The sequence below is a fragment of the Erpetoichthys calabaricus genome (assembly GCF_900747795.2).
Source record: "Erpetoichthys calabaricus chromosome 1 unlocalized genomic scaffold, fErpCal1.3 SUPER_1_unloc_22, whole genome shotgun sequence".
Taxonomy (NCBI): Eukaryota; Metazoa; Chordata; class Cladistia; order Polypteriformes; family Polypteridae; genus Erpetoichthys; species Erpetoichthys calabaricus.
The window spans coordinates 2,713,397-2,738,489 of record NW_026261588.1 but is presented as its reverse complement, the minus strand read 5'-3'; the positions used below and the strand labels follow the sequence as shown (position 1 = coordinate 2,738,489).

At 41.5% G+C, this 25,093-nt stretch overlaps 2 protein-coding genes across 4 annotated transcripts in view; both read right to left on the bottom strand.

Moving 5' to 3' along the window:
* Positions 1-23,774, bottom strand: part of LOC114669326 (zinc finger protein OZF-like) — a 523,681-nt gene extending 499,907 nt beyond the window's left edge. For 2 of the 3 annotated variants that reach the window (XM_051921735.1, XM_051921738.1), the window contains exon 1: positions 23,679-23,774. The gene's annotated coding sequence lies outside the window, so the exon portion shown is untranslated. Of the gene's footprint in view, positions 1-20,740; positions 20,805-23,678 lie in introns of those variants that run through there. The other variant, XM_051921739.1, reaches the window with a different exon arrangement.
* LOC114669346 (gastrula zinc finger protein XlCGF52.1-like) lies at positions 8,408-23,770 on the bottom strand. Its single transcript, XM_028825564.2, has 3 exons — positions 23,682-23,770; positions 20,405-20,854; positions 8,408-10,799 (listed from the first exon to the last, which is right to left on the bottom strand). Exons 2-3 carry the CDS (start codon positions 20,817-20,819, stop codon positions 9,940-9,942), a joined length of 1,275 nt encoding a protein of 424 aa, XP_028681397.1. The 5' UTR covers positions 20,820-20,854; positions 23,682-23,770; the 3' UTR covers positions 8,408-9,939.
* Positions 23,775-25,093: the final 1,319 nt, after the last annotated feature.

The following is a 25,093-nucleotide window of genomic DNA, read 5'->3' as shown; positions in this document are numbered from 1 at the left end:
GTTGTACAGGATATGTACGAGGGAAGTGTGACCGTGGTGAGGTCTGCGGTAGGAGTGACGGAGGTGGGATTACATCAGGGATCGGCTCTGAGCCCTTTCTTATTTGCAATGGTGATGGACAGATTGACAGACGAGATTAGACAGGAGTCCCCGTGGACTGTGATGTTTGCTCTGAGGATGTTGATGGAGAAGTTTAGAGAAGGCCAGAAGGAGTTGCATTGTGTCTTTGTGGACTTGGAGAAAGCATATGACAGGGTCCCTCGAGAAGAGCTGTGGTGTTGTATGAGGAAGTCGGGAGTGGCAGAGAAGTACGCAAGAGTTGTACAGAATATGTACGAGGGAAGTGTGACCGTGGTGAGGTCTTGCGGTAGCAGTGACGGAGGTGGGATTACATCAGGGATCGGCTCTGAGCCCTTTCTTATTAGCAATGGTGATGGACAGGTTGACAGACGAGATTAGACAGGAGTCCCCATGGTCTATGATGTTTGCTGATGACATTGTGATCTGTAGCGATAGTAGAGAGCAGGTCGAGGAGACCCTGAAGAAGTGGAGATATGCTCTAGAGAGGAGAGGAATGAAGGTCAGTAGAACCACCAAGACAGAATACATGTGTGTGAATGAGAGGGAGGTCAGTGGAATGGTGAGGTTGAAAAGAGTAGAGTTGGCGAAGGTGGATGAGTTTAAATACTTGGGATCAACAGTACAGAGTAATGGGGATTGTGGAAGAGAAGTGAAGAAGAGAGTGCAGGCAGGGTGGAGTGGGTGGAGAAGAGTGTCAGGAGTAATTTGTGACAGACGGGTATCAGCAAGAGTGAAAGAGAAGGTCTAAAGGACAGTAGTGAGACCAGCTATGTTGTTTGGGCTGGAGACGGTGACACAGGAGACAGAGCTGGAGGTGGCAGAGTTAAAGATGCTAAGATTTGCATTGGGTGTGACGAGGATGGACAGGATTAGAAATGAGGACATTAGAGGGTCAGCTCAGGTGGGACAGTTGGGAGACAAAGTCAGAGAGGCAAGATTGTGTTGGTTTGGACATGTGCAGAGGAGAGATAAGGGGTATATTGGGAGAAGGGTGCTAAGGATAGAGCTGCCAGGGAAGAGGAAAAGAGGAAGGCCTAAGAGAAGGTTTATGGATGTGGTGAGAGGACTTGCATGTGATGGGTGTAACAGAACAAGATGATGAGGACATGAAAGATATGGAGGAAGATGATCCGCTGTGGCAACCCCTAACGGGAGCAGCCAAAAGAAGAAGACGACTGACTTTGACAGTAGTTAGTGAGCACAGTTTGATAATACATTAAAAGAGAATACAAGGAAAAACACAAAATGGAATAACGGTAGTCAGTGTGATGAAGTGTTTTAAATGAATATCTGAATATTTCTTGTGTGTGTCTTTTTAACTTTTATTTCACTCACCTTTTGCTCTTGGGCAGCACGGTGGCGCAGTGGTAGTGCACTGCCTCACAGTAAGGAGACCCGGGTTCACTTCCCACGTCCTCCCTGCGTGGAGTTTGCATGTTCTTCCCGTGTCTACGTGGGTTTCCTCCCACAGTCCAAAGACACACAGGTTAGGTGCATTGGCAATTCTAAATTGTGCTTGGTGTGTGCCCTGGGTGATCTGGCGCTCTGCCCGGAGTTTGTTCCTGCCTTGCACCCTGGGATTTGCTCCAGCAGAACCCCATGACCCTGTGTGGGTTGGGTAATGACTGACTGACTGACCATTCGCTCTTAACCAGCGACAAGAACTCAAACCCACGACCTGTTGTTTCTTTCAAAGTCACGTGACTTCACCGCCAAGTTATCCAATATCTGCTGACGGTGAATCCGCTTGGTGCTCTTATTAATTTCCAGGGAGAACTAAATAGAACTATTTTGACTTCTGCCTAAATGACTGAAATTAGTATATTGCACATCCCACAAGATTCAATAAATTAAACATGATCGAGTTATGTTCAAAAGTGGAGCATACACAATACACGTAATGTAAATACATTTTTGTAAATGTAACAACCTGCCATTTCCATTTTTTTCAGTGCAATACATTTCATCATTAGATGTATTTTGTAAAGTGTTTACTCGTGCATTGAGTGTCAATTGAAAAAGTCCTGTATCCCTGCACCACCCTGTACATAACGTTAATGATATACAGCTTGACAACTCTGTGAATTTCCCCTTGGGATTAATAAAGTATCTATCTATCTATCTATCTATCATATAGTGCCTTTCGCATCCATCTCTCTTTTATATAGTGCCTATCTTTCATATAGTGCCTTTTATCTATCTCTTTTATATCGTGCCTTTCTATCTATCTATCTATCTCTCTTTTATATAGTGCCTTTCTATCTATCTATCATATAGTGCCTTTCGCATCTATCTTTTATATAGTGCCTTTCTATCTATCATATAGTGCCTTTTATCTATCTATCTATTATATAGTGCCTTTCACATCTATCTATCATATAGTGCCTTTCACTTCTATCTTTCTATCTATCTATCTATCTATATAGCACCTTACACTATCTATCTATCTATTATATAGCACCTTACACTCCATCTATCTATCATATAGCACCTTTCACTTCTATCTTTCTATCTATCTATTATATAGCACCTTACACTCTATATTATATAGCGCCTTTCACTCTATCTATCTAATTCCCCTCTCGTTCATTTCTAAACATTATATAACCAGTGGCCCTGCTAATAACTCAGAGAGATTTACTCCCCACTAGAAGATGAAGATGAGAAAGTAATTGAAGCATTTTATGAAGACCTTGATTTGCTTATAAAAGGATGAAAGACCATCAAGGATGCCTAATGATAATGGGGGATTTTAATGAAAAGGTATGAAAACTTGGAGAAGGGAAAGTAATAGGGCCACATGGACTGGGTGAGAGAAATCAAAATGGAGGAAAGACTTTTAGGATTCTCAAGGAAACCTACTTTTACAGTCACAACACACATGGCGCCAACAAAAAGAAAATGCCAAGTACACAAGGAAGTCACCAAATGGTTAAAACCAGAACTCCGATAAACTCCACTGTAGTAGACCACTGGTTCTCAAACTCGGTCCTGCTGACCCCATCCCAACAACTGACCTAATATAATTAGCAGGTCTGTTTTACTCTTCTCTTATTCTGCATTCAGAAAAACACAACAGTATTGTTTTTACATTTATAAGACATTTAGAATTATTTCTATTTTTTTCTAAAGCTACAAAGGCTTAACTCCCTTTTGTTATTTTCCTATTATTTTCCCCCTTTTCCTGTGTAGTTTGCTCCCTTCATTTAACCCTAATACTGACAATTAACAACTAGCATAGCAGACCCCTGGGATGATGAAATCTGCAACAACTTCAGTGTCAGTCACTCTAATTAGTAAATCATCAAATAACCAGAACAACTGGAAAAGCAGAATGAGAATTAGGTTGAAAATACGGTTAACGACTTAAAAAAAAACCTACATATTCCCCATATAACTGCTTATTACTTTTTAATAAAAGTCTACCAAACTTCCATCCATCCATCCTCTTCCGCGTATCCGAGGTTGGGTCGCGGGGGCAGCAGCTTGAGCAGAGATGCCCAGACTTCCCTCTCCCCGGCCACTTCTACTACCTCTTCCAGGGGAATCCCGAGGCGTTCCCTGGCCAGCCGGGAGACATAGTCCCTCCAGCATGTCCTGAGTCTTCCCCGGAGCCCCCTCCCGGTTGGACATGCCCGGAACACCTCATCAGCCGCTTGTATTCGCGATCTCGTTTTTTCGGTCACTACCCATAGCTCATGACCATAGGTGAGGGTAGGAACATAGATCGACTGGTAAATTGAGAGCTTTGCCTTACGGCTCAGCTCCTTTTTCACCATAACAGACCGATGCAGAGCCCGCATCACTGAGGACGCCGCACCGATCTGCCTGTCGATCTCACGCTCCATTCTTCCCTCACTCGTGAACAAGACCCCGAGATACTTGAACTCCTCCACTCAACCAAACTTAGTTTGTAATTTCTACATCGACTCCAAAACAACTGAAACTGGGAAATAATAACGACAACTCACTTAATTAGGCTAAGAGTCCAACGAAAAATGCAAGTTGGTTGGAACAAAAACCTGCAGGGGGACCCAAGGACTGAGTTTGGGAACCAACTGTAGTAGACAATTACCTTTGAAACAGTAAGGCAAGACCAGGAGATGACTGTGGATCTGACGACGGCCCAGTAGTTGGAATAAAACTAAAGAAAAATCAAGAAAAAGAAGACAATCTTAGAAGGTTTAATAGTCAATGTTAAAATTCACAGTCTACTTAATGCGAATTGAATGTAAGGCTCTTAGAGAAAATCAGAGAATGGAAGATTCTGTTTAAGTCCAAAAGCTAATTTGTAATCGCCCTTCCTTATTGTTCAGCTATCATAATAGAATTTCAGTCAGTAAGGGACATTGTCTCTTCTGCTCAACGCATGATTTGCTGTCAAATAGAGTAATAGCAGCACACTGTTTACTGACCATTTGACGTATAAACACATGATTCTACGTTACATAGAGAACTTATTAGAGAAACATAAAGACAAGATATGCAACTATAACACAGGAACATTTCTTTTGGGTGATCAGTTTTTGTCTCTTTCTTCTGTATGACCTGTTTTTTCATTGAATTTTACTAAATGAGATACTTGGACTTTGCATTATTTCCATACATGTCACCAAATCACACTTATGGGCTGTTTTAGCTGTCTAGTATTTTATCTGTTTATTAATTATGCATTTATCCCTATTAATTTGTTTATTTGACCAGCTGCCCCACCTCTTAACCAATGGAGGATAAGGATGCAGAGCTCTTTTTAAAATATTTGAATGATTGTTGTTTAAAGATTACTTTTGCTGTACATTATGAATTGATTATGCTACTGTAATATCCGAGTTAGCATCAGCTTACTATCATTTACAAAACTTTACGTTATAAATGGTTAGAAAGTGTATCTGTGGCTAAGAATGATGCTTCATAGTGAAACCTCAGGGGTCAAGTCGCTTTCTTAGCGTGTGTTACATGAATAATATTTCACATACAAGTTTAGAGGCTAAGAGCCATTCCTCATTATGCGCTTCAGAGAGCAGGCAGTTTAAGTTACCGTGTGTTACAAAGCCTAAATATTAAAGGAATACTCACCAAATATGAATAATCAGACTGTGAACCGCAGGCACGTGCCCTCAGGGGAAAAAAACTTGTAAGAAAAAGTCATATGTTTTCAACGTTAAAACACTTGATAGTGGAGCCAAAGATCAGACGTGGTTTAACAAATATTAACAATTTATCAACAAAGTCAAAATGAAATACAGTAAGAGAAATAACAGAATTCTAAATATATGGCGAATAATGGCTAAGAACTCAGGTATGTGTTCTGCGAGATTGTTCTAGAATCTTCCAAGTTGTCCTTTTCATTCTCTCTCTATATATGTTGTTGCAACGCCTGAGGGCTAATTACTTGCCTGATGTGGACCACCAACTGACAATTACACCCTTGCAGATCAGTAATCATCAGATGGAATGAGGCGAGTCTCCTCGACTCCTACGAATGAGTACCAGACATTACAGACACGGTTTGTGTGTCGATAAACGACAAAGCGAGTATGTTGTGTAGCCGGACAGTTCTTACTTCCGAGAAAAGACCAAACTTTGACTTATTGTGCCCATTTGAGGCAGAGTTGGCTTTTCAGGGAACAATTGTTTAGTAGTGTTGTGAATTGGGTTCAGAGTTGCATTGCAAAATTCACTTGAAAAACTCTTTATTCGTGAACTTGATTAAACATTTTTGGTGCCTTGGATGAGTAGTCATTTTCTCAAACTAAATAAAGGAGAAAACAAAAATTTTAGTGATTGGCAAAAATGGATACAATGGGGGTATTAGAAATAAACTTGACGCATTAGGATTAAAAGTCAAGACGGAGGTAAAGAATTTAGGGGTAACCATTGACTCTGACCAGAATTTTAAATCACGTTAATCAGATTACTAGGAGAGCATTTTTTCACTTAGGGAATATATCAAAAGTTAGACCTCTTATAACATTACAAGATGCTGAGAAATGAGTTCACGCTTTTGTTTTCAGTCGGCTAGATTACTGTAATGCACTCCTCTCAGGACCACCCACAAAAGACATCAATGGATTGCAACAAGTGCAGAATGAAGCCGACAGAATCTTAACTGGGAAAAGAAAATCCGAGCACATCACCCCAGTTCTGACGTCACTACACTGGTTACCGGTGTCATTTAGAATTGACTTTAAAATACTGCTGATGGTTTACAAAGCCTTCAATAATCTGCTCCATTTTATATCTCAGAATGTCTTTCACCTTACACTCCAAATGAGTGTCTGCTTATCATTCCAAGAGCTAAACTTAAAAGAAGTGGTGAGGCGGCCTTCTGCTGTTATGCACCTTAAATCTGCAATACGAGTTTACTGATAGAAATTCGCCAGGCTAGTACAGTGGAGCACTGTTAAAAACTCATTACGGTAACATGGCTTCTCAGAGCTTCATTTTAGTTTAACCCTGATATTCTGTATATGCATTGAATTATCATCATCATTCATGGGGGCTCCACAATCCATACTAGCCCCTACTTTTTTTTGCTGTTCTTTATCCGGTTTTCTTTGCTGGCAATCTGCACCACCACCACCTGATCAAAGCACCGTGATGTCCCTACATTGATGGATATAAAGGCCAGAGGTCCACGTGACCATCACCATCACCAAATTCTTCCATGTGAAGCCTGAAAACCATGAAGACCGATTGAGATCATTGATGTTAGGGGGATGGGCGGTCTCATGACCCCTGCTGATTTTTTTTTTTTTTTTCCTCCAGCCATCTGGAATTTTTTTTTTTTTTTGTTTTTTTCTGTCCTCCCTGGCCATCGGACCTTACTTTTATTCTATGTTAATTAGTATTGCCTAATTTTATTTTTAATTATTTTGTCTGTTTCATCCTGTAAAGCACTACATCATTTGAATGAAAATGTGATATAGAAATAAATATTGTTGTTGTTTATTAAACAAACAGCAAACGTGACCAATGAAATTGAAAGATGGGCCAGAGAATGAACTTACTGTATTGAAAGGCACTTTCAGAGGATTTAAAGAACTCCATTACAATAAAAAGAGTCCTTTTGTGTGTAACTTGTACAGCTGATCATCCACGCTTCAAATCAGTGCCGGAACCAAAAGTCTGCTTTCTTTGTGACTAAAGCAGCTCTAAAAAAGGAAACCTGCAGTCCATTCGCTTACAATGGCCTTCAGCTGTCCATTCCCCATTGTGGTGCTTTACCTGGTGGTGGCAACATTTGTTATCTCATCACTCCATGATGTGTGGACAAGTTATGGGCTGATGCAATTCTTAGGATAGGCACCTGCACTCAGTTTAGATGGTGGGTTGATTAATAAAATGCTCTTCTGCCAACACTCGCTCCAACATCTTACACCAGGGGTGGCGAACTCCAGGCCTCGAGTGCTGCAGTGGCTGTAGGCTTTCATTCTTACCATCTTCTTAATTAGTGACCAGTTTTAATTAACTTGACTCAGGCCCCATAGTTGTATCTTTTTCCTTAATTAGCAGCCAAACAATAACGAGACACAAAACAAATCACCACACGACCAGCTCCCCTGTGCCCATCACGCAATATCTGAAATTAAAGAGAGGTGATGGACTTAGTAAGGTTGATCTCTCAGGTCACCAAAACGTTTTGACGGCGCTCTTAGAAAGAACAGAGAAACAACAGTTTTCAAAATGTGTGCTGTGGCAGAATGAGAGCAGCAACAAGCCATGGAATTAAATAACGGGTTTAATTAACAGCAACAACTGGCTTCTCATTACGAAAGTGATTTGGAGTGAAATTGGTTTGAGTTTGAAGCCCCAATTTAGCTGGTCCTCTGTTAGCTTGTTTCACATCTCATTTCTGCTTGGCTGTCATTTAATGAAGAAAGGAATCAATTCAGAGGGCTGAACCCTTCTAACAGGGCTATTAAAGTGATGGGGGAAAAGTTAATTAGCAGTGAAAACAGGTCACTGATTAGGAAAAGTGTGAAAATGAAAACCTGCAGCCACTGCAGCCCTCCAGGCCTGGAGTTTGCCACCCACTTCTTGTAAACTGTTTGCCATATTCATTACAGCAATATGTTTTCCCTTTTGAATTAATTTCTCCACAATGGTTTAGTTTGCTTACTTTTCCCAGACAGGAGTGAACGTCACTCTTGAGTCCTCAAGTCTGCTTGTTTTTCTAGATATGATTTCTGCACTGCGACTGCTGTTATTCTGTTAGGTTTGCTGCCAGGGATCAGCACAGTACTTGCATTGTCCATAATAGTGATTCCTTCTGTAATTCATATGGAGTGACGGTAATTGGTAACGCATCCAGATGGGCCTGGACTTTTGTTTTTATAAGGACTGTTAGTACCAGAACCACTGACACAGTCTCAGAAGTTTTATTCCACACCTGGCTCATCTCAGATTGTGTTTCTTCTCTCCTGTGTGAAAGTGTTTGTGGCCCTGAAGACGCCTCTTGTGACAGAATTGTTTCCGACATTCGCAACAATAAGATTTTTCTCTCTTGGGTTGATTGCTCCATTATTATCATGAACATCACTCTTGAATCCTTTGTTTATTCTTTTAGGCCTCTTTGCAAGTCTTGCATTGCTCCTGAATGCGCATCCTTTTGGAGCTCGTAGGATGTAACTTTGAAGGGTAGGATGTCTAAATCGGCTTCAATGGTCTTTTTAGCAAGCCAGTGATCCAAAGAACACTGCGATAATTTCAGTTCTTTTTTTAATAAATTTCACATCTGGGTCCTCACTTCTGATTGTATCTTGTGATATTTTATTACATTTTCTCTCTCTGTTCGAGGCACGGAGATGTCATTTTCTGAAGGTTTCTCCTTAACTACAATATTGGGTTTTCTAGCCGAGAACGTTCTGAAAGTTTGGACTGGTGTACCCCAGGTGATGCACACGTCTTCGTTTTCAATGATTCTTTCTGGAACTGGGCTATCATCAGTTTCAAATAAAGCAGTTGTGTCTTTCCATGAATAAGATTTCAGACAGGAGTGTGTCAAATCTCGCTGTAAGGTTCAGAACTGCAAAACCTACATTGGTTGCTTTTCCCATTTCTGTCAAAGCATGTTGCAACCAAACTTGTAAGTAATCCAAAATCTTAAGTGGCCATTGGCAAGCATTCATGCCTGCATACTCATTTACCCCATCCTGAGCCACTGAGGAGTCAGGTTTTGGTCCACATGAAACTATAGTAGAAGATCTGTGCATTTTCCACTGCATTTGATGGCTTCTCCAGTTGTTTTTACTCCTCTCTTGGCCTACCTTCTTATTTTCTTCTTTCTGCTTTTTCATTAAATTGTGTTGCCTCACTCTATGCAAACCTCTGGGGATTCCCACACCAACCTTTATGATGGAGGCTGATCTTGGCTTTCCAGTTCAGTCTGTAGTATTTTACAAATGTGGTAATCCTGTGAGTCGAGAAGGAATACTGGCAGTCCTATGATTGAAGCTCTGCATGTGGAATCTACTTCTGTCAGGGCTACTGCTCCTTTTGCCCTACGAAGGTAAAGTCTTGGCATCAATTGGTTTTTGTTCATCAGTTGGTTGGCATGGAGCAACTTTGTGTTTACATCTAGACTGTGTACAGTCTGCAATCCCAGTATGAGATATGTCATGTTTTACTGGCTGATTAACTACTTGTATTTTGTTTCTCACTGAAAAGGAACATCTAAGGATCATCTTTACCCTTCTTGTGTATTCACTACTGATCTTCAGTCTCTTCTCTTTATGGTTTATGTCTGCACCCTCACCAATTCCCAAGTATTTCTAAAGTCTCCTCTTGGTCAAGTTCTCTTATTCCACAAGGTTGATTTCAATTTTCCATTAATGAATGCCACATTGGTGTGTTTGTCTAATCCAAACACTTCTCTCTTGTGTGAATTCTTTTGTGGCACTCAAGATTGTCTCTACGTGAAAACTGTTTTCCACATTCAGAACAGCAATACGGCTTCTCCCCAGTGTGAATTCTTTGGTGGTTCTGAAGATGGCATCTTTGTGAAAAATGTTTGCCACACTCCAAACAGCAATATGGCTTCTCTCCTGTGTGAGTTGTAATGTGGATCTGGAGAGTACTGCTCTGAGAGAATTGTTTTCCACATTCAGGGCAACAATATGGCTTCTCCCCTGTGTGAATTCTTTCGTGGATCTGAAGCGTATGTCTTTTTGAAAAGTGTTTGCCACATTTATTACAGCCAAACTGCTTCTGTCCTGTGTGAATTCTTTTGTGATCCGAAAGGTTGTTTTTCTGTGAAAACTGTTTGCCACATTCAGAGCAGCAATATGGCTTCTCTCCTGAGTGAGTTTTAATATGCACCAGCAGACTGTTGTTGTGCAAGAATTGTTTACCACAGTCAGAACAGCAATATGGCTTCTCTCCTGTGTGAATTCTTTGGTGGGTCTGAAGATGGCATCTTTGTGAAAACTGCTTGCCACACTCCAAACAGCAATACGGCTTCTCTCCCGAGTGAATTCTTTTGTGGCGCTGAAGATGGTTTCTGCGTGAAAACTTTTTGCCACATTCAGGACAGCAATATGGCTTTTCTCCTGTGTGAAGTCTTTGGTGACTCTGGAGATGACTTCTTTTTGAAAAGTGTTTGCCACATTTATTACAGCCATTCGGTTTCTCTCCTGCATGCATTCTTTTGTGGCTCTGAAGATTGCTCATGTCAGAAAATTGTTTACCACATTCAGAACAGCATTGGAGTTTCATTCCTGTATAAAGTTTAAAAGAAAAAATAAAAGCTTCATTTTTAAATCTACTGAACTAATACAAATCTGTTACAACATTAAATAAATGCTTGCATTTATGAGAAAACTTTGATAAGCATAAGCATTTGAAAGAGTTAAGTATCACGTAGAAAGATACTCAACTTGTTACATTTTTTCTTCTCATCATATTCAGGGGGGCAAAAAAGTTAAAACAGCAAAATAAAAAGATCACATGTGATAGACACAATCAAGATTATTGCTCACATTTTTAAATATTACTATATATTAAAATATTTATTTTTTAATTAACTCTTTTAGGGTGGGGAGGGGTTGAGGGTGCATATTGACAAAAGTCGGCATCCAGGGGTAGAGGGCGACAATCAGCTGTTAATGGCGACAAAACTCACTGTTACGTCACAGGCATTCCTTCTCTGCTTGGAGGAATGTTAGACTCATTGACTCGTCATCTAATCCTTGCGTGTGCGTGAGTTACGAAATATAAACAAAGGCAAGATGGCATCGACAGATCATGAGGGAGCGAAGCGAGTGCAGAAAAGAAAACACTCAGCAGATGATGTTTTGCGCATTATCGCGAGTCGGACTCTGATTTTTCAGAATCTGATTTTGTTGACAGTGATCAGGAGATCGAGCAGGAGAGTGAGGAACTGGCATCAGCTGATCGGACACCAGCTGATGCCACCCCAGCTGATTGGCTGCCAGCTCAGCGCATTCACACAGCCGACGCACCTACAGCCACGTTCGTGTGGGAGGAATACACAGACATTGATCCGTGGGAGCCAAACTGGCTACCGGACTTCACAAGATGGCATGGCTTGCTGTTGGACATGACAGATTACCAGACGCTGGAATACTTCAGGCAGCTTTCTCCTGATGCTGTCTTTCAGCTACTGTCAGACAAGACAAACAGGTATGCAGAGCAAATTCTCGTTTTTCAAAGTGGAAACCCACAACAGACGACGAGATGAAGGGCTTTGTGGCATTACAAATAGAGATGGGACTGGACTAGTGATATAACTTACAGGGAGCATTGGTCCAAACGTGCTTTGTCCCCTGGTGGCTTTGGACAGGTTATGCAGCGAGATGATAAGTACGTGATGCTGCAAAGTTTTATTCACTTCTGTGATAACCAGAAGCAAATCCCAAGGGGTGAGCCAGGCTATAACCCCATGTATAAAGTTCAGCCCCTGCTTGACATTGTGGAATTAACATAGAAACAATTTGATCAGCCTGGCTGTGATTTGTCTGTGCATGAATCTGTGATAAAATAAAAGGGACGCCTTTTTTTCTGCAAATATATGCCTGACAAGCCCACAAAGTATGGCATAAAGGATTTTGTACTGGCAGAAGCAAACACTGGTTTCTGCCTGAAAGTAATTACATATACAGGAAAGTATTTCTTTCAAAGAGAGAACTGTCCCTTGACAAGTCAGGTTGTGCTGGAGCTGCTTCAGGGCTATGAACATTTGGGTCATGTTGTGTACAATTGGACAATTTTTATACATGCCCAGAATTGTTCATGGAGCTACAGAGCAGGGGAATTGGAGCTTGTGGCACAGTGAGGGTGAACAGGAGACACAGGCCTTCATAGGCTGAAGATGAAAAGAGGTGACAATACGGTTTTCATGCGGGCAGAAAACTTGGTGGCAGTGGCATGGCACGATGGCAAATGGGTGACTTGTCTCTCTACAGTACACACTAACAATATATGTGAGAAAGTGCAGCAACAGACAATTGAAAAATAGGCACCAAAGCAACACATATTGTAAGGAGTGCAATGTGGCAATGACTGAAATTGGCTGCTTTGAGCGAGATCAGACTTTGCTGTGTAAAATGTATGTGATATGTATGTGAAATCATAGAGTATGCAGGCTCATACAACATGCAAGACAGTAACATTTGTCAAATGGAAATATTTTTTGTTGATTTCAATTGCTTTGTGTTCTTTTTTTAAAAAAAGTTAGTTTTTGGAAAAATATTCAGCCCTGGGAGAAAAGAAACAAAACAAAAAATTAGCCCTAAAAGAGTTAATCAGGGAAGGTGTTTCATTGAGCAGGGGATTGACAAGTGCACTTTCATCCATACAGATGATTAGTTGGAATTCAGAAAAAGAAAGGAGCATGTAATGTGTTATTTTATGCAGTTGGGACACGGACTGAAACACAGGAGAGGTTTTTTCCACCAATCTCCATCAGCACATAACAAACCATGTGTTTTGAAACACCTCCTGAATCAAGAACTGTCAAATGCAGAACACGGCAAGCTAGGACCAAAAGTGCATGTTTTTTACTGGTGGTAGAGGAGGATCCAGCCAACCCAACCACAGTGGATGTACAAGCCAGTGTGTTTCTTTGTGCCGGTCCCAAGCCCGGAAAAACGGGGAGGGTTACATCAGGAAGGGTGTAATTTTCCTGTATAAAATTTTGCAACGTCAATATGCAGACAACAATGCAAATTTCCATACCGGATTGGTCAACGCCCGGGTTATCAACAGCCACCACCAGTACTGTTAGCCAACAGGGTGCTGGCAGAAATTGGGCTACTGTTGGCCAAAGAAGCAGAAAAAGAGGAGGGAGACGTGTCTGGAGATAGCAGGGGAGGAGGAAGGTAAAGAGAGTGGAACTCTGGGTAGGAACTTTGAATGTTGGCAGTATGACTGGTAAGGGGAGAGAGTTAGCAGATATGATGGGGAGAAGGAAGGCTGATATATTGTGCATACAAGAGACTAAATGGAAAGGGAAGTAAGGCCAGGTGGATCGGAGGTGGATTCAAATTGTTCCATCATGGTGTGGATGGGAGGAGAAATGGGGTAGGAGTTATTCTGAAGGAACAGCATGTCAAAAGTGTTCTGGAGGTGAAAAGAGTGATGATTATGAAGTTGGAAATTGGAGGTGTGATGATGAATGTTGTTAGTGCATATGCATCGCAAGTTGGGTGTGCAATGGGTGAGAAAGAAGATTTTTGGAGTGATTTGGATGAAGTGATGATCAGTGTACCCAAGGGCCAGACAGTGGTGATTGGAGCGGATTTCAATGGGCATGCTGGTGAAGGGAACAGAGGAGACGAGGAGGTGATGGGTAGGTATGGTGTCAAGGAGAAGAATGAAGAAGGTCAGAGGATAGTGGATTTTACCAAAAGGATGGACATGGCTGTGGTGAATACGTATTTTAAGAAGAGGGAGGAACAAAGGGTGACGTACAAGACTGGAGGAAGATGCACACAGGTAGATGACATCCTATGCAGAAGAGTTTATCTGAAGGAGATTGAAGACTGCAAAGTGGTGGCAGGGGAAAGTGTAGTTAAGCAGCATAGGATGGTGGTCTGTAGGATGACACGAGATCAAGAGGAAGAGAGTGAGGGCAGAGCCAAGGATCAAATGGTGGAAGTTGAAAAAGGAAGACTGCAAGGTTGAGTTTAGGGAGAAGGTGAGACAGGCACTGGGTGGCAGTGAAGAGTCACCAGACAGCTGGGAAACTACAGCAGATGTAGTAAAGGTGACAGCAAGAAGGGTGCTTGGTGTGACATCTGGACAGAAGAAGGAGAAGAAGGAAACGTTGTGGTGGAATGGGGAAGTACAGAAGAGTATACAGATGAAGAGGATGGTGAAGAATTGGGATAGTCAGAGAGATGCAGAAAGTAGACAAGAGTACAAGGAGATAAGGCACAAGGTCAAAAGAGAGGTGGCGAAGGCTGAAGAAAAGGTGTATGATGAATTGTATGAGAGGTTGGACACTAAGGAGGGAGAAAAGGAACGGGGGGCTACAGAGGGACCGACCTGGGAAAGATGAGGAGCAGGTTAGGGTGATAAAGGATAAAGATGGAAACGTACTCACAAGCGAGGAGAGTGTGTTGAGCAGATGGAAAGAGTACTTTGAGAGGCTGATGAATGAAGATAAAGGGAGACGGAGAAAGTTGGATGATGTGGAGATAGTGAATCAGGAAGTGCAATGGATTAGCAAGGAGGAAGTAAGGAGAGCTATGAAGAGGATGAAAAATGGAAAGGCCGTTGGTCCAGATGACATGCCTATGGAAGCATGGAGGTGTTTAGGAGAGACGGCAGTGGAGTTTTTAACCAGATTGTTTAATGGAATCTTGGAAAGTGAGAGGATGCCTGAGGAGTGGAGAAGAAGTGTGCTGGTGTAGATATTTAAGAATAAGGGGGATGTGCAGGACTGCAGTAACTACAGGGGGATAAAACTGATGAGCCACAGCATGAAGTTATGGGAAAGAGTAGTGGAAGCTCAGTTAAGAAGTGAGGTGATGATTAGTGAGCAACAGGATGGTTTCATGCCAAGAAAGAGCACCACAGATATGGAGGTGGGATTACATCAGGGATCGGCTCTGAGCCCTTTCTTATTTGCAATGGCGATGAACAGGTTGACAGATGAGATTAGACAGGAGTCCCCGTGGACTATATTGTTTTCTGATGACATTGTGATCTGTAAGGAGAGTAGGGGGGGTGGAATGGGTGGAGAAGAGTGTCAGGAGTAATTCGTGACCGACAGTTATCAGCAAGATTGAAAGGGAAGGTCTACAGGATGGTAGCGAGACCAGCTATGTTGTATGGGTTGGAGATGGTGGCACAGGAGACAGAGCTGGAGGTGGCAGATTTGCAATGGGTGTGACGAGGATGGACAGGATTAGAAATGAGGACACTAGAAGGTCAGCTCAAGTTGGACGGTTGGGAGACAAAGTCAGAGAGGCAAGATTGCATTGGTATGGACATGTGCAGAGGAGAGATGCTGGGTATATTGGGAGAAGGATGTTAAGGATACAGCTGCCAGGCAAGAGAAAAAGCCACACTAATGTCATACCTGAGGGTCCACCTCCAGCGTTTATATTTGACACCAGGGAAGAGGTCCTTCAGTGATTCACTGACATATAAAAAGAGTTTTATATTAAGTATCTAATCCATTCATCCATTTTGGGGTAGTGCATGCTTAAGCTGCCTGTTGAGTTTGGACTCTGGCTGCCTGGGGTAAGATTTATCAACAGCTCGGCAAGTGAAGGTCCCGAGGCCTCCTTTATATAGCTTGCATACGCACAAAGTGAGACTCGAAATGTGTGTATGCAACTTCCATACAAGCATTGAGATTTACAAAAGAAAACTTGACAGAGGAACGTGCAAATATTTACATCAACTCTGACCCATGCATACAACATTTCAAAAAAACTGGGAAATGACGACACCCTTGATCAAGCAGGGAAATGCAGCCAAACCAGCTAAAAGATGAATCGCAAGCATAATTCACTTCAACGAATCTTTAATGTGTGCTGATATGACAAACATGACACCTCAAAAATGATGGCTATAATGAACAGACTGTATTTTAGTTCATTTAAGAGCGCCAATCATACGTATTTACACTGAACAAATTCTGTTTTGTCATCGCTTTATATTAAAAAATATTTTTAATTAAAATATTTAAATATTTCGGGTCACAAGTTTGCCCAGTTGTTAGTGGTGTACCCCAGGGCTCTATCTTGGGTGCCCTTCTATTTATTATTTATCTTCTGCCCCTTGGTCATATCTTTAGGAAATTTAATATTCATTTTCACTGTTACACTGATGACACCCAGCTCTATCTGTCTACTAAGCCTGATTCCATTCTTCCACCTTCTTCCCTCTATGACTGTTAAATCATGGCTGTCTGCTAATTTTCTTAAATTAAATAGTGATAAAACCGAGGTTCTTCTGGTAGGAACTAAATCTGTTTTGCAAGAATGTGATAATATTTCATTGACTATTGATAATTCTCTAATCTCTTTTTCCGCCCAGGTTAAGAGCTTCGGTGTTATTCTCGATAGTACCTTAAAATTCGAGCCACATATTAATAATGTTACTCGGTCTGCATATTTCCATCAATGTAATTTCAGCCATTTACGTCCATCTCTTTCAGCTACCAGCACTGCTATTCTTGTTCATGCTCTGGTCACTTCTCGAATTGATTATTGTAACTCTATCCTTTCTGGTCTTCCTCACAATCCTTACAAACTCCAATTGGTTCAGAATGCTGCAGCCTGTGTTATTACCAGAACCCCTTCCATAGAACACATTACTCCTGTTCTTCATTAGAACACTCTAGACGAGAACAGGCCATTCAGCCCAACAAAGCTCGCCAGTCCTATCCACGTATTTCTTCCAAAAAAAACATCAAGTAGAGCTTTGAAAGTCCCCAACGTCTTACTGTCTACCACACTACTTGGTCGCTTATTCCAAGTTTCTATCGTTCTTTGTGTAAAGAAAAACTGTCTAATGTTTGTGCGAAATTTACCCTTAACAAGTTTCCAACTGTGTCCCCGTGTTCTTGATGAACTCATTTTAAAGTCACCGTCTCGATCCACTGGACTAATTCCATTCATAATTTTAAACACTTCAATCATGTCACCTCTTAATCTTCTTTTCCTTAAACTGTAAAGGTTCAGCTCTTTTAATCTTTCCTCATTATTCATCCCCTGTAGTGCTGGAATCAGCCCAGTCGCTCTTCTCTGGACCTTTTCTTGTGCTACTATGTCCTTTTTGTAGCCTGGAGACCAAAACTGCACCCAGTACTCCAGATGAGGCCTCACCAGTGTGTTATGAACGTTGAGCAGAACCTCCTGTGACTTGTACTCCACACATTAAGGCGCTATATAACCCGACATTCTGTTAGCCTTCTTAATGGGTTCTGAACACTGTTGGGAAGTCGATAGCTTAGAGTCCATTATGACTCCTAAATCCTTCTCATAAGGTGAACTCTCGATTTTCCGACCGCCCATTGTGTATTCAAACCTAACATTTTTACTTCCTATGTGTAATTCTTTACATTTACTGACATTAAATTTCATCTGCCACAAATCTGCCCAAGCCTGTATGCTATCCAAGTCCTTCTGTGATGATATAACGGATTCCAAATTATCTGCTAATCCACCTATCTTGGTATCATCTGCAAACTTAACCAGCTTGTTACTTATATTCCTATCTAAATCATTTACATATATTAAAAATAGCACTGACCCCTGCTGGTCACCACTCTTAACATCAGCCAGTTCTGATGAGGTCCCTCGCACCATCACCCTCTGCTTCCTGTGTCTGAGCCAATTCTGCACCCATCTAAAAACCATCACCCTGAACTCCTACTTCTTTTAATTTGATGCCCAACCTCTCATGTGGCACCTTATCAAATGCTTTCTGAAAGTCCAGTAAATATCATCTGCTCCACTTTGATTATATCCTTTTGTTGCCTCCTCATAGAATTCCAGCATGTTAATAAAACACAGCCTCCCTCTTCTGAACCCATGCTGACTGTTCCTAATAACTCCCGAAGTTTCCATGTGTTGCTCAATCTTATTCTTAATAATTCCTACCATTAATTTTCCTGTGATGCATGTTAAGCTTACTGGCCTATAGTTGCTCTGATCTGCCCTGTCACCCTTTTTATATAATGGGATGATATTTGCCATTTTCCAATCCTTCGGAATCTCTCCAGTGCACAGTGACTTCCTAAAATATGTGTCAAAAAAATGTGTCATATCTGCTAGTTGATGTCACTTCTCAGCTTAAAAGTATCTCAACCAAACTTCACTCCATTATGGATGCTGTGCTGGAAGCCAATAACTGACTGGTGATGCACTACATCCGGTTTTCATACCATGCGAGTGTCTACATATAAAACAAGACTTGTTCTTACCAACACAGAAAAGCAATCTGCAGCGGTGTCCAGCTCTACTAAATCAATCGGAACACTTTACTGCACTCATGTTGCCATAAGGGCAACTAGCAAGACTGAAGCTGCTTTTGTTAACTGTAAGCTGTGACATTCCAATAATACACAAATCATCCAAGATATGGCTGACAAATGTCATGTCTCCGTGTCCTTGCTCAACCTTTAATTCATTTAATTTGAGGGGCAATAGCTTTGACAGACATGATGTTGCTGTACGTGGTGAACTGCTTGTTTGGTGAAGTAACTTGCTGACCCCTCAGTGTTTCATGTGGTCTGAACTATTCAGTGTAATAGCAATCATGTCATTACATGTGCCACGTGACAGTGGCTACCTGCTCAGACAATTTTGCTACACCTTTCCTGTACGTCAGAGCACAGAGGAGAGACATTATAATACCACGTATGATCTTTCACTCTCAGATGCAAAGCCAGATATTCATGAATGCAAGTAGCGGGGTCTTGACCTGTCCGGAAGGAGAGGCTGCACTACCAGTCAATGAAGTTCTGCAGTATCATGACTGTATATATAGCAGGCTCCATTTGTGAATGTTTCAGGGTGGTGATTCACATATGCGTATGTAAAAAGTGACTTTGATTTCATCTGTAAAAAGTAAATAGTGTAAAAATGCGCGTACGCCAGATTTTAGAAATCAGATTTTTTTTTGCTAGATGTACACAATTTTCCTGTTTTGTTTTTTTTTTTTATTTGCGTGCACATATTTTCACGCTCAACTCCATGAAAAGCTTCATAAAAGTCACCCCTGGGCTGGTGTGTGGGTCTTTTGAATGCCTGTCACTGCATTTTATCATCTTTACGTCTTGGAGGTAAAAGAGCATTGCACATGAACGCTAACACCTCATGGTAGAATCATGGTTCACGACTGTTTTGTTTCTGCAGGACAGGATGCCATCAACTAGATAGATAGATAGATTAGATAGATACTTTATTAATCCCAAGGGGAAATTCACATACTCCAGCAGAAGCCTACTGATACAAAAAATTATATTAACTGAATTAGATAGATAGATAGATAGATAGATAGATAGATAGATAGATAGATAGATAGATAGATAGATAGATAGATAGATAGATAGATAGATAGATAGATAGATAGATAGATAGATAGATAGATAGATAGATAGATAGATAGATACTTTATTAAATTAAACATTGTTACAAAGAAATCTGATAGGAGATGTCATGATAGCGTGTTAGGTAATGAAACAAGACAATCAGCTGAAACAAAGGAAGAAATCAACAAGAGAAAGGCTTAAACAGAAGAAAGCTAGCGTTCCGGACCAGCCAATCAGAAGAGCTTAGGATTCATTGGCTTTACCTGAAGTCAGCTGATCATTCAAGGAATCCCTGAGACGTCAAGGAACTTAGAACTTTGGAAACGATGAATAGACAAGAAATTGAACCCTGAGTAGCAGCTGCAGGAAATGTTTGGTGAAGGTCATTGCAGCTAAAGGAGGATCAGAAAGTTTCTAAAGACAGGGGGTCACAAACTGGACTGTTCCCATGTTTAAATAATGTATTCAGGAATGACAAGGGTCTCATTAGGGAATTAATTGAAGATCAGACCACAGAATTAGGAGGAATTGTTACAGAAATAAAAGGAATTCCAAAGGGTTCAGAATTTTTTTCTTGCAACTGTACGTTTAACACTTTTTTACCAAGGACAGGCTTAGAGTGTTTGAATAATGCTACAAACAATAATGGAAGAACAGCAAATTCCTAAACCCTGTAAACTGTAGTGAAATTGCTGTGTTTAATATAGTTTGAACGTTTGCCTAAGTTTCTCTTAAAAAAAGCACAAGACCGCACTTTCAGGCCCATAACCCTGACCCTAAAATGTACAGCCATTTTTATTTTCCACTTACTTGTTTTAGATGACATCTTAGGTGGTGTCTGACCTTCCTCAGTTCTAGAAACAGAAATTCCTTCAGTTCCCTTTGTGTCAGAATGTAATGATTCATATTTTACATTAATAGAAGACTCTGGAGATGACGAGTGTCTGCTATGAGAAGAGACTAACTCAGTCACTGCTATATCTTGATCTCCATAATGAAGGTCATCTTCCTTGACACTCTCCATACTCCTATAGCTGGCCACCTCAGTGCTGACACACTCATCTTTAATACTCACTGACCACAGTTCACTGTCCTCTTCCTTAATGTCCAGACTCTCCTGTTTAGGGTGAACACTCTGCCACTCACAGTCCTCCTCCTTAACATTTACGGTCCTCTCCTCCATGATATTCAGGTCAGCCTCACGTGTCTCCTCTTTTACATCCATTGAAACGTTACAGTAAATGGCAGAGTTTTCTCTCTCTGCGGAAAAAACAGAAATCAATTATAGGAATCATTAAAATGGCATCATTCAGATCTAAGGACATTTGATTTTTATAATATCCTGTTAGTTAAAGCTGATCTCAAGTCAGACAGTTCATAGCAAGCACACAGTAACTCATCACTTTTCATGTCGCATTAGCTGTAAAATGGGTTTGGAAATGAAAGGAGGGTCCAACAGGCTAGAAGAAGAAGGAGGCCATCTTACACAGTTGTGTGTCAACAGTATTCAGATAGATAGACAGATAACTTTATTAATCCCAAGGGGAAATTCACACTTTAATTGAACATTCAGTGTTGTTGGGGTCCCAAAATTGTGGTATCAGTTAATGTCAAGGAAGGTTTATACAAAGTAGGACTCAGGATTATGTTAAGAAACAGGGGAACTTAAAATCGCTGGTCAGCTTATCTAATGTGAAACTGCCCCAAGCTTGCAAAATCCCAAACCATTACTCAAGTCACAGCCTTCATTTACATAATCTTAGCGAGATGCAGGCAGTTGGCGGTGTGTCCCTGTAAAGATGGCCGCCTAATGCGAGACACCCAATGTCTGACTTCAACTAGCCTGTGACTCGCTGAGATAAATTTCAACAGGTCTGATTTTGCTTTCTAGTCTTAGGGGCAGACTGTGTGTGCAGGAGAGCAGACAACCAGTGAATGTCCTCCTGAGGTAGAAGGCACAGAGTTAAGTGAAGAGGAATACAACAGATGCAGGTTTTGCACCTAACAAAAATAAGAGATGTTCCTCTTTGTTATCTTGTGTTTCAAACAGAAAAACATCCATCCATCCATCCATTTTCCAACCCACTGAATCCGAACACAGGGTCACGGGGGTCTGCTGGAGCCAATCCCAGCCAACACAGGGCACAAGGCAGGAACTAATCCCGGGCAGGGTGCCAACCCACCGCAGGACACACACAAACACACCCACAAACCAAGCACACACTAGGGCCAATTTAGAATTGCCAATCCACCTAACCTGCATGTCTTTGGACTGTGGGAGGAAACCGATGCAGACACGGAGAGAACATGCAAACTCCACGCAGGGAGGACCTGGGAAGCGAACCCAGGTCCCCAGATCTCCCAACTGCGAGGCAGCAGCACTACGCACTGCACCACCGTGCTGCCAACAGCAAAACAAACACAATGAAATAAAACAAAGGGCCAAGTTTGCTGATGAAGAGCTACAGCTATTAACCCTTTGTACACCATGGGCTTTGTCAGGCAGCATACTATTGGCTGTTAGAAACAGGGCTGAGCACGACTCTGCTGAATGGTCAGCACACAATCATTAAATGAGACAATTGTTTCAATTAACGTGGTCAGGTGATGAGATCAGCGACTGTGGTTGGCAAATGTGACATGCTCCAGGACAAAAACGTTCTTCAAAACAAAATGTCATTAACAACTTGAAACAACAAGTTTCAAGTTTACCAGCTTCATCTTATTTAAGTGCACTCTGCACACATCACAAATATTTTAGTACTTAACACATTAATAAACTCCAATTAAACAGCAGCACCACCCAGTATTGTGACCTTGGCATGGTGGAGGCCTTGTGTACCTCAGTCTTTCTTAGCGCTCCATGTGTGCTGCTGACAGACCAGTTTGCTATGGGTAACCCTAAAAAGAGGGTCCAGAGTAAAAGCAGCTCATTACTGACCTTCATGAATATTCTAATTAAATGAAAGTGGGTCTTAGCCAGAAGATGGATGCCAGTCCTGACAGTGGTGTTCACCTAAGAGTGGCAGACAGGGGTGACCCACACAGGCTGGTTGGGCTCTGCATGATAAAGTCACATGTATAAAAAGCCAAATGGAACTTAACTTCCATCTCACCGCCGTGCTCCAGTGGAAACTAAACACAAAAAGAAGTTATTGGGGTCTAAGAAGACAACCAGAGTACCTGTACAGGTCAGAAGCCAGCTATAGACCATCATAGAGTACACTCACATTTAAGTCTACAACCACACCAAGACAGGTTAGATTTGCCAAGCCACTAAACCTGAGCATCTTTAGAGAAATGGAGAAAAGAAGAATAAAAGAGCAGACATGGAAACTGCATAGAGACTTAAAAACAGGCTGAGATACAAATTCATTCTGACAGAACTGTAAGGCAGTAATGCAAACCACAAATCTCCATTAACTTCTCTAATACTCACTTAACACAAATCTCCATTAACTTCTCTAATACTCACTTAACAGACATTACAGCTTTGGCTTTAGCACTGACACATGGGAGTTTGTCATATTTGATACAAGTTAAATGGAAAGAAAAAAGACACACATGTAAGTGTCTATCCAAGCAATGCATGTAACTCTCTGCTTTGGATTAAACAGTTTGAGGCCATGTGTGTAAATACAGATACTGATGGCCAACCTTTACCTCTAAATGAATATTCAGTTTAAACTCCTACGGGCAAGTCACGCCATGGCAGCCCTGCCGTTTTCTCTCACTACATCTTAGTGTTCGTTCTCAGCTCGTATTCTGCAGGACTCTTCTCTCACTCAGTGCCAAAGGAGGAATAAAGGCAGAAATCAAAGCGTGTGGAATGGCCGTCCCCTCGAGACAAATGGAATACACGGAAAGGAACGAATAGGGGCCGGCGAAGTGAACCGCAGATACCAATGAAGAGCAACGGCACGCGGGTGGCCACAGCAGGATTTACTCGAGCAAAGTTCGGCAGTGGGCTAATGGACACGAACGGTCCGCTCTCCTCTCATTCAAGTCGCGCGCGGTGATTCTAATGGAGCGAATGAAAACTCACACGTCCATAAAGTGCATCCCCATAACCCACAGCACTTACTACCTGCGTCTTGGCGATAAGGTTCTTTCTGAACTCGTAAACACTTCTGTTCCACTCAACAACAATCTTCCTTCCGTGTTGTGTTTCAAAAAGCGAGACTGCAGGGCAGCAGCACCGTCGCATTGGATGACGTCAGCCTGACGGCGCCATAGGGTCACGTGACAGTTTGAGCGAGAACGTGCTTGAGCTGCAGAGAGGCTGGGTGGCTCAGTGCCCGGCTGCCTTATACGAGCCTATTAAACCAATGGTGTCAACGGTGGAGCAGCGTTTGTTTGAGGCTGCCGCAGAACTCTTTGTTTTTGTGATCATGGACTTTTTTAATTAGGGTAAGAGCCTTAATATTTAATTTCTTCATTCACTTTGGTTTTTTTTTTGTAAATAATTCTTGTAAAATTTAGTAAAAAGCTTGGTGTCTTTTTGTATTTTGATGGTGGCACAGTGGTAGCACTGCTGCCTCGCAGTAAGGAGATCTGGGTGCGCTTCCCGGGTCCTCCCTGCATAGAGTTTGCATGTTCTATCCGTATCTGCGTGGGTTTCCTCCCACAGTCCAAAGACATGTAGGTTAGGTGCATTGGCAATCCTAAATTGTCCCTAGTGTGTGTGTGTGCGCCCTACCCAGGGATTTGTTCCTGCCTTGTTCCCTGTGCTGGCTGGGATTGGCTCCAGCAGACCCCCGTGACCCAGTGTTAGGATATAGCAGGTTGGGAAATGACTGACTGACTGATTGACAATAATAATAATAATAATAATAATAATAAGTATAGGTCCCTCCTCTCTTCCTTCTCTGCATCTCTGCTGTCTTCAAAGAAATCCATATTAATCACATACTCTGAAATAAATGCTCACCACCTCTTCCCTACCTTTAAGCCTTTCTTAATAATAATAATAATACCATTTATTTAATAGGTGCCTTTCTTATCACTCAAGATCACCTTACAATGAAATTAAATAACAGTAATCTCTATATATCTGCATCATGTATCATCACTCAAACCCCATCTATTCACCATATTACTCCGGTCTTGCAGCAGCTTCATTGGCTCCCGATCAAGTTTCAAACTGATTTTAAGATTCTGCTATTAACATTTAAGGCCATTCATAACCTCGCCCCTCCATATCTGTCTGACCTTCTTCATGTTGCCATTCCCTCCCGTAACCTTCGATCCTCTTCCTCCACCCGTCTGACCACCATGGGGAGCAAAGCATTCAGCCGTTCTGCTCCCCAGCTCTGAAACTCATTACCTGCGGAACTCCGAAACATCAAATCATATTCATTCTTCAAATGTAAACTTAAAACGCATCTGTTTATAATGGCTATTTTATTTTTCCTTTTGATTATAGTGGTTTTCTTTGGTTTTAATTGTTAGATTTTCTGATGTTTTAATTTTTTTATAATTGTGTCTTTTATTTATTTA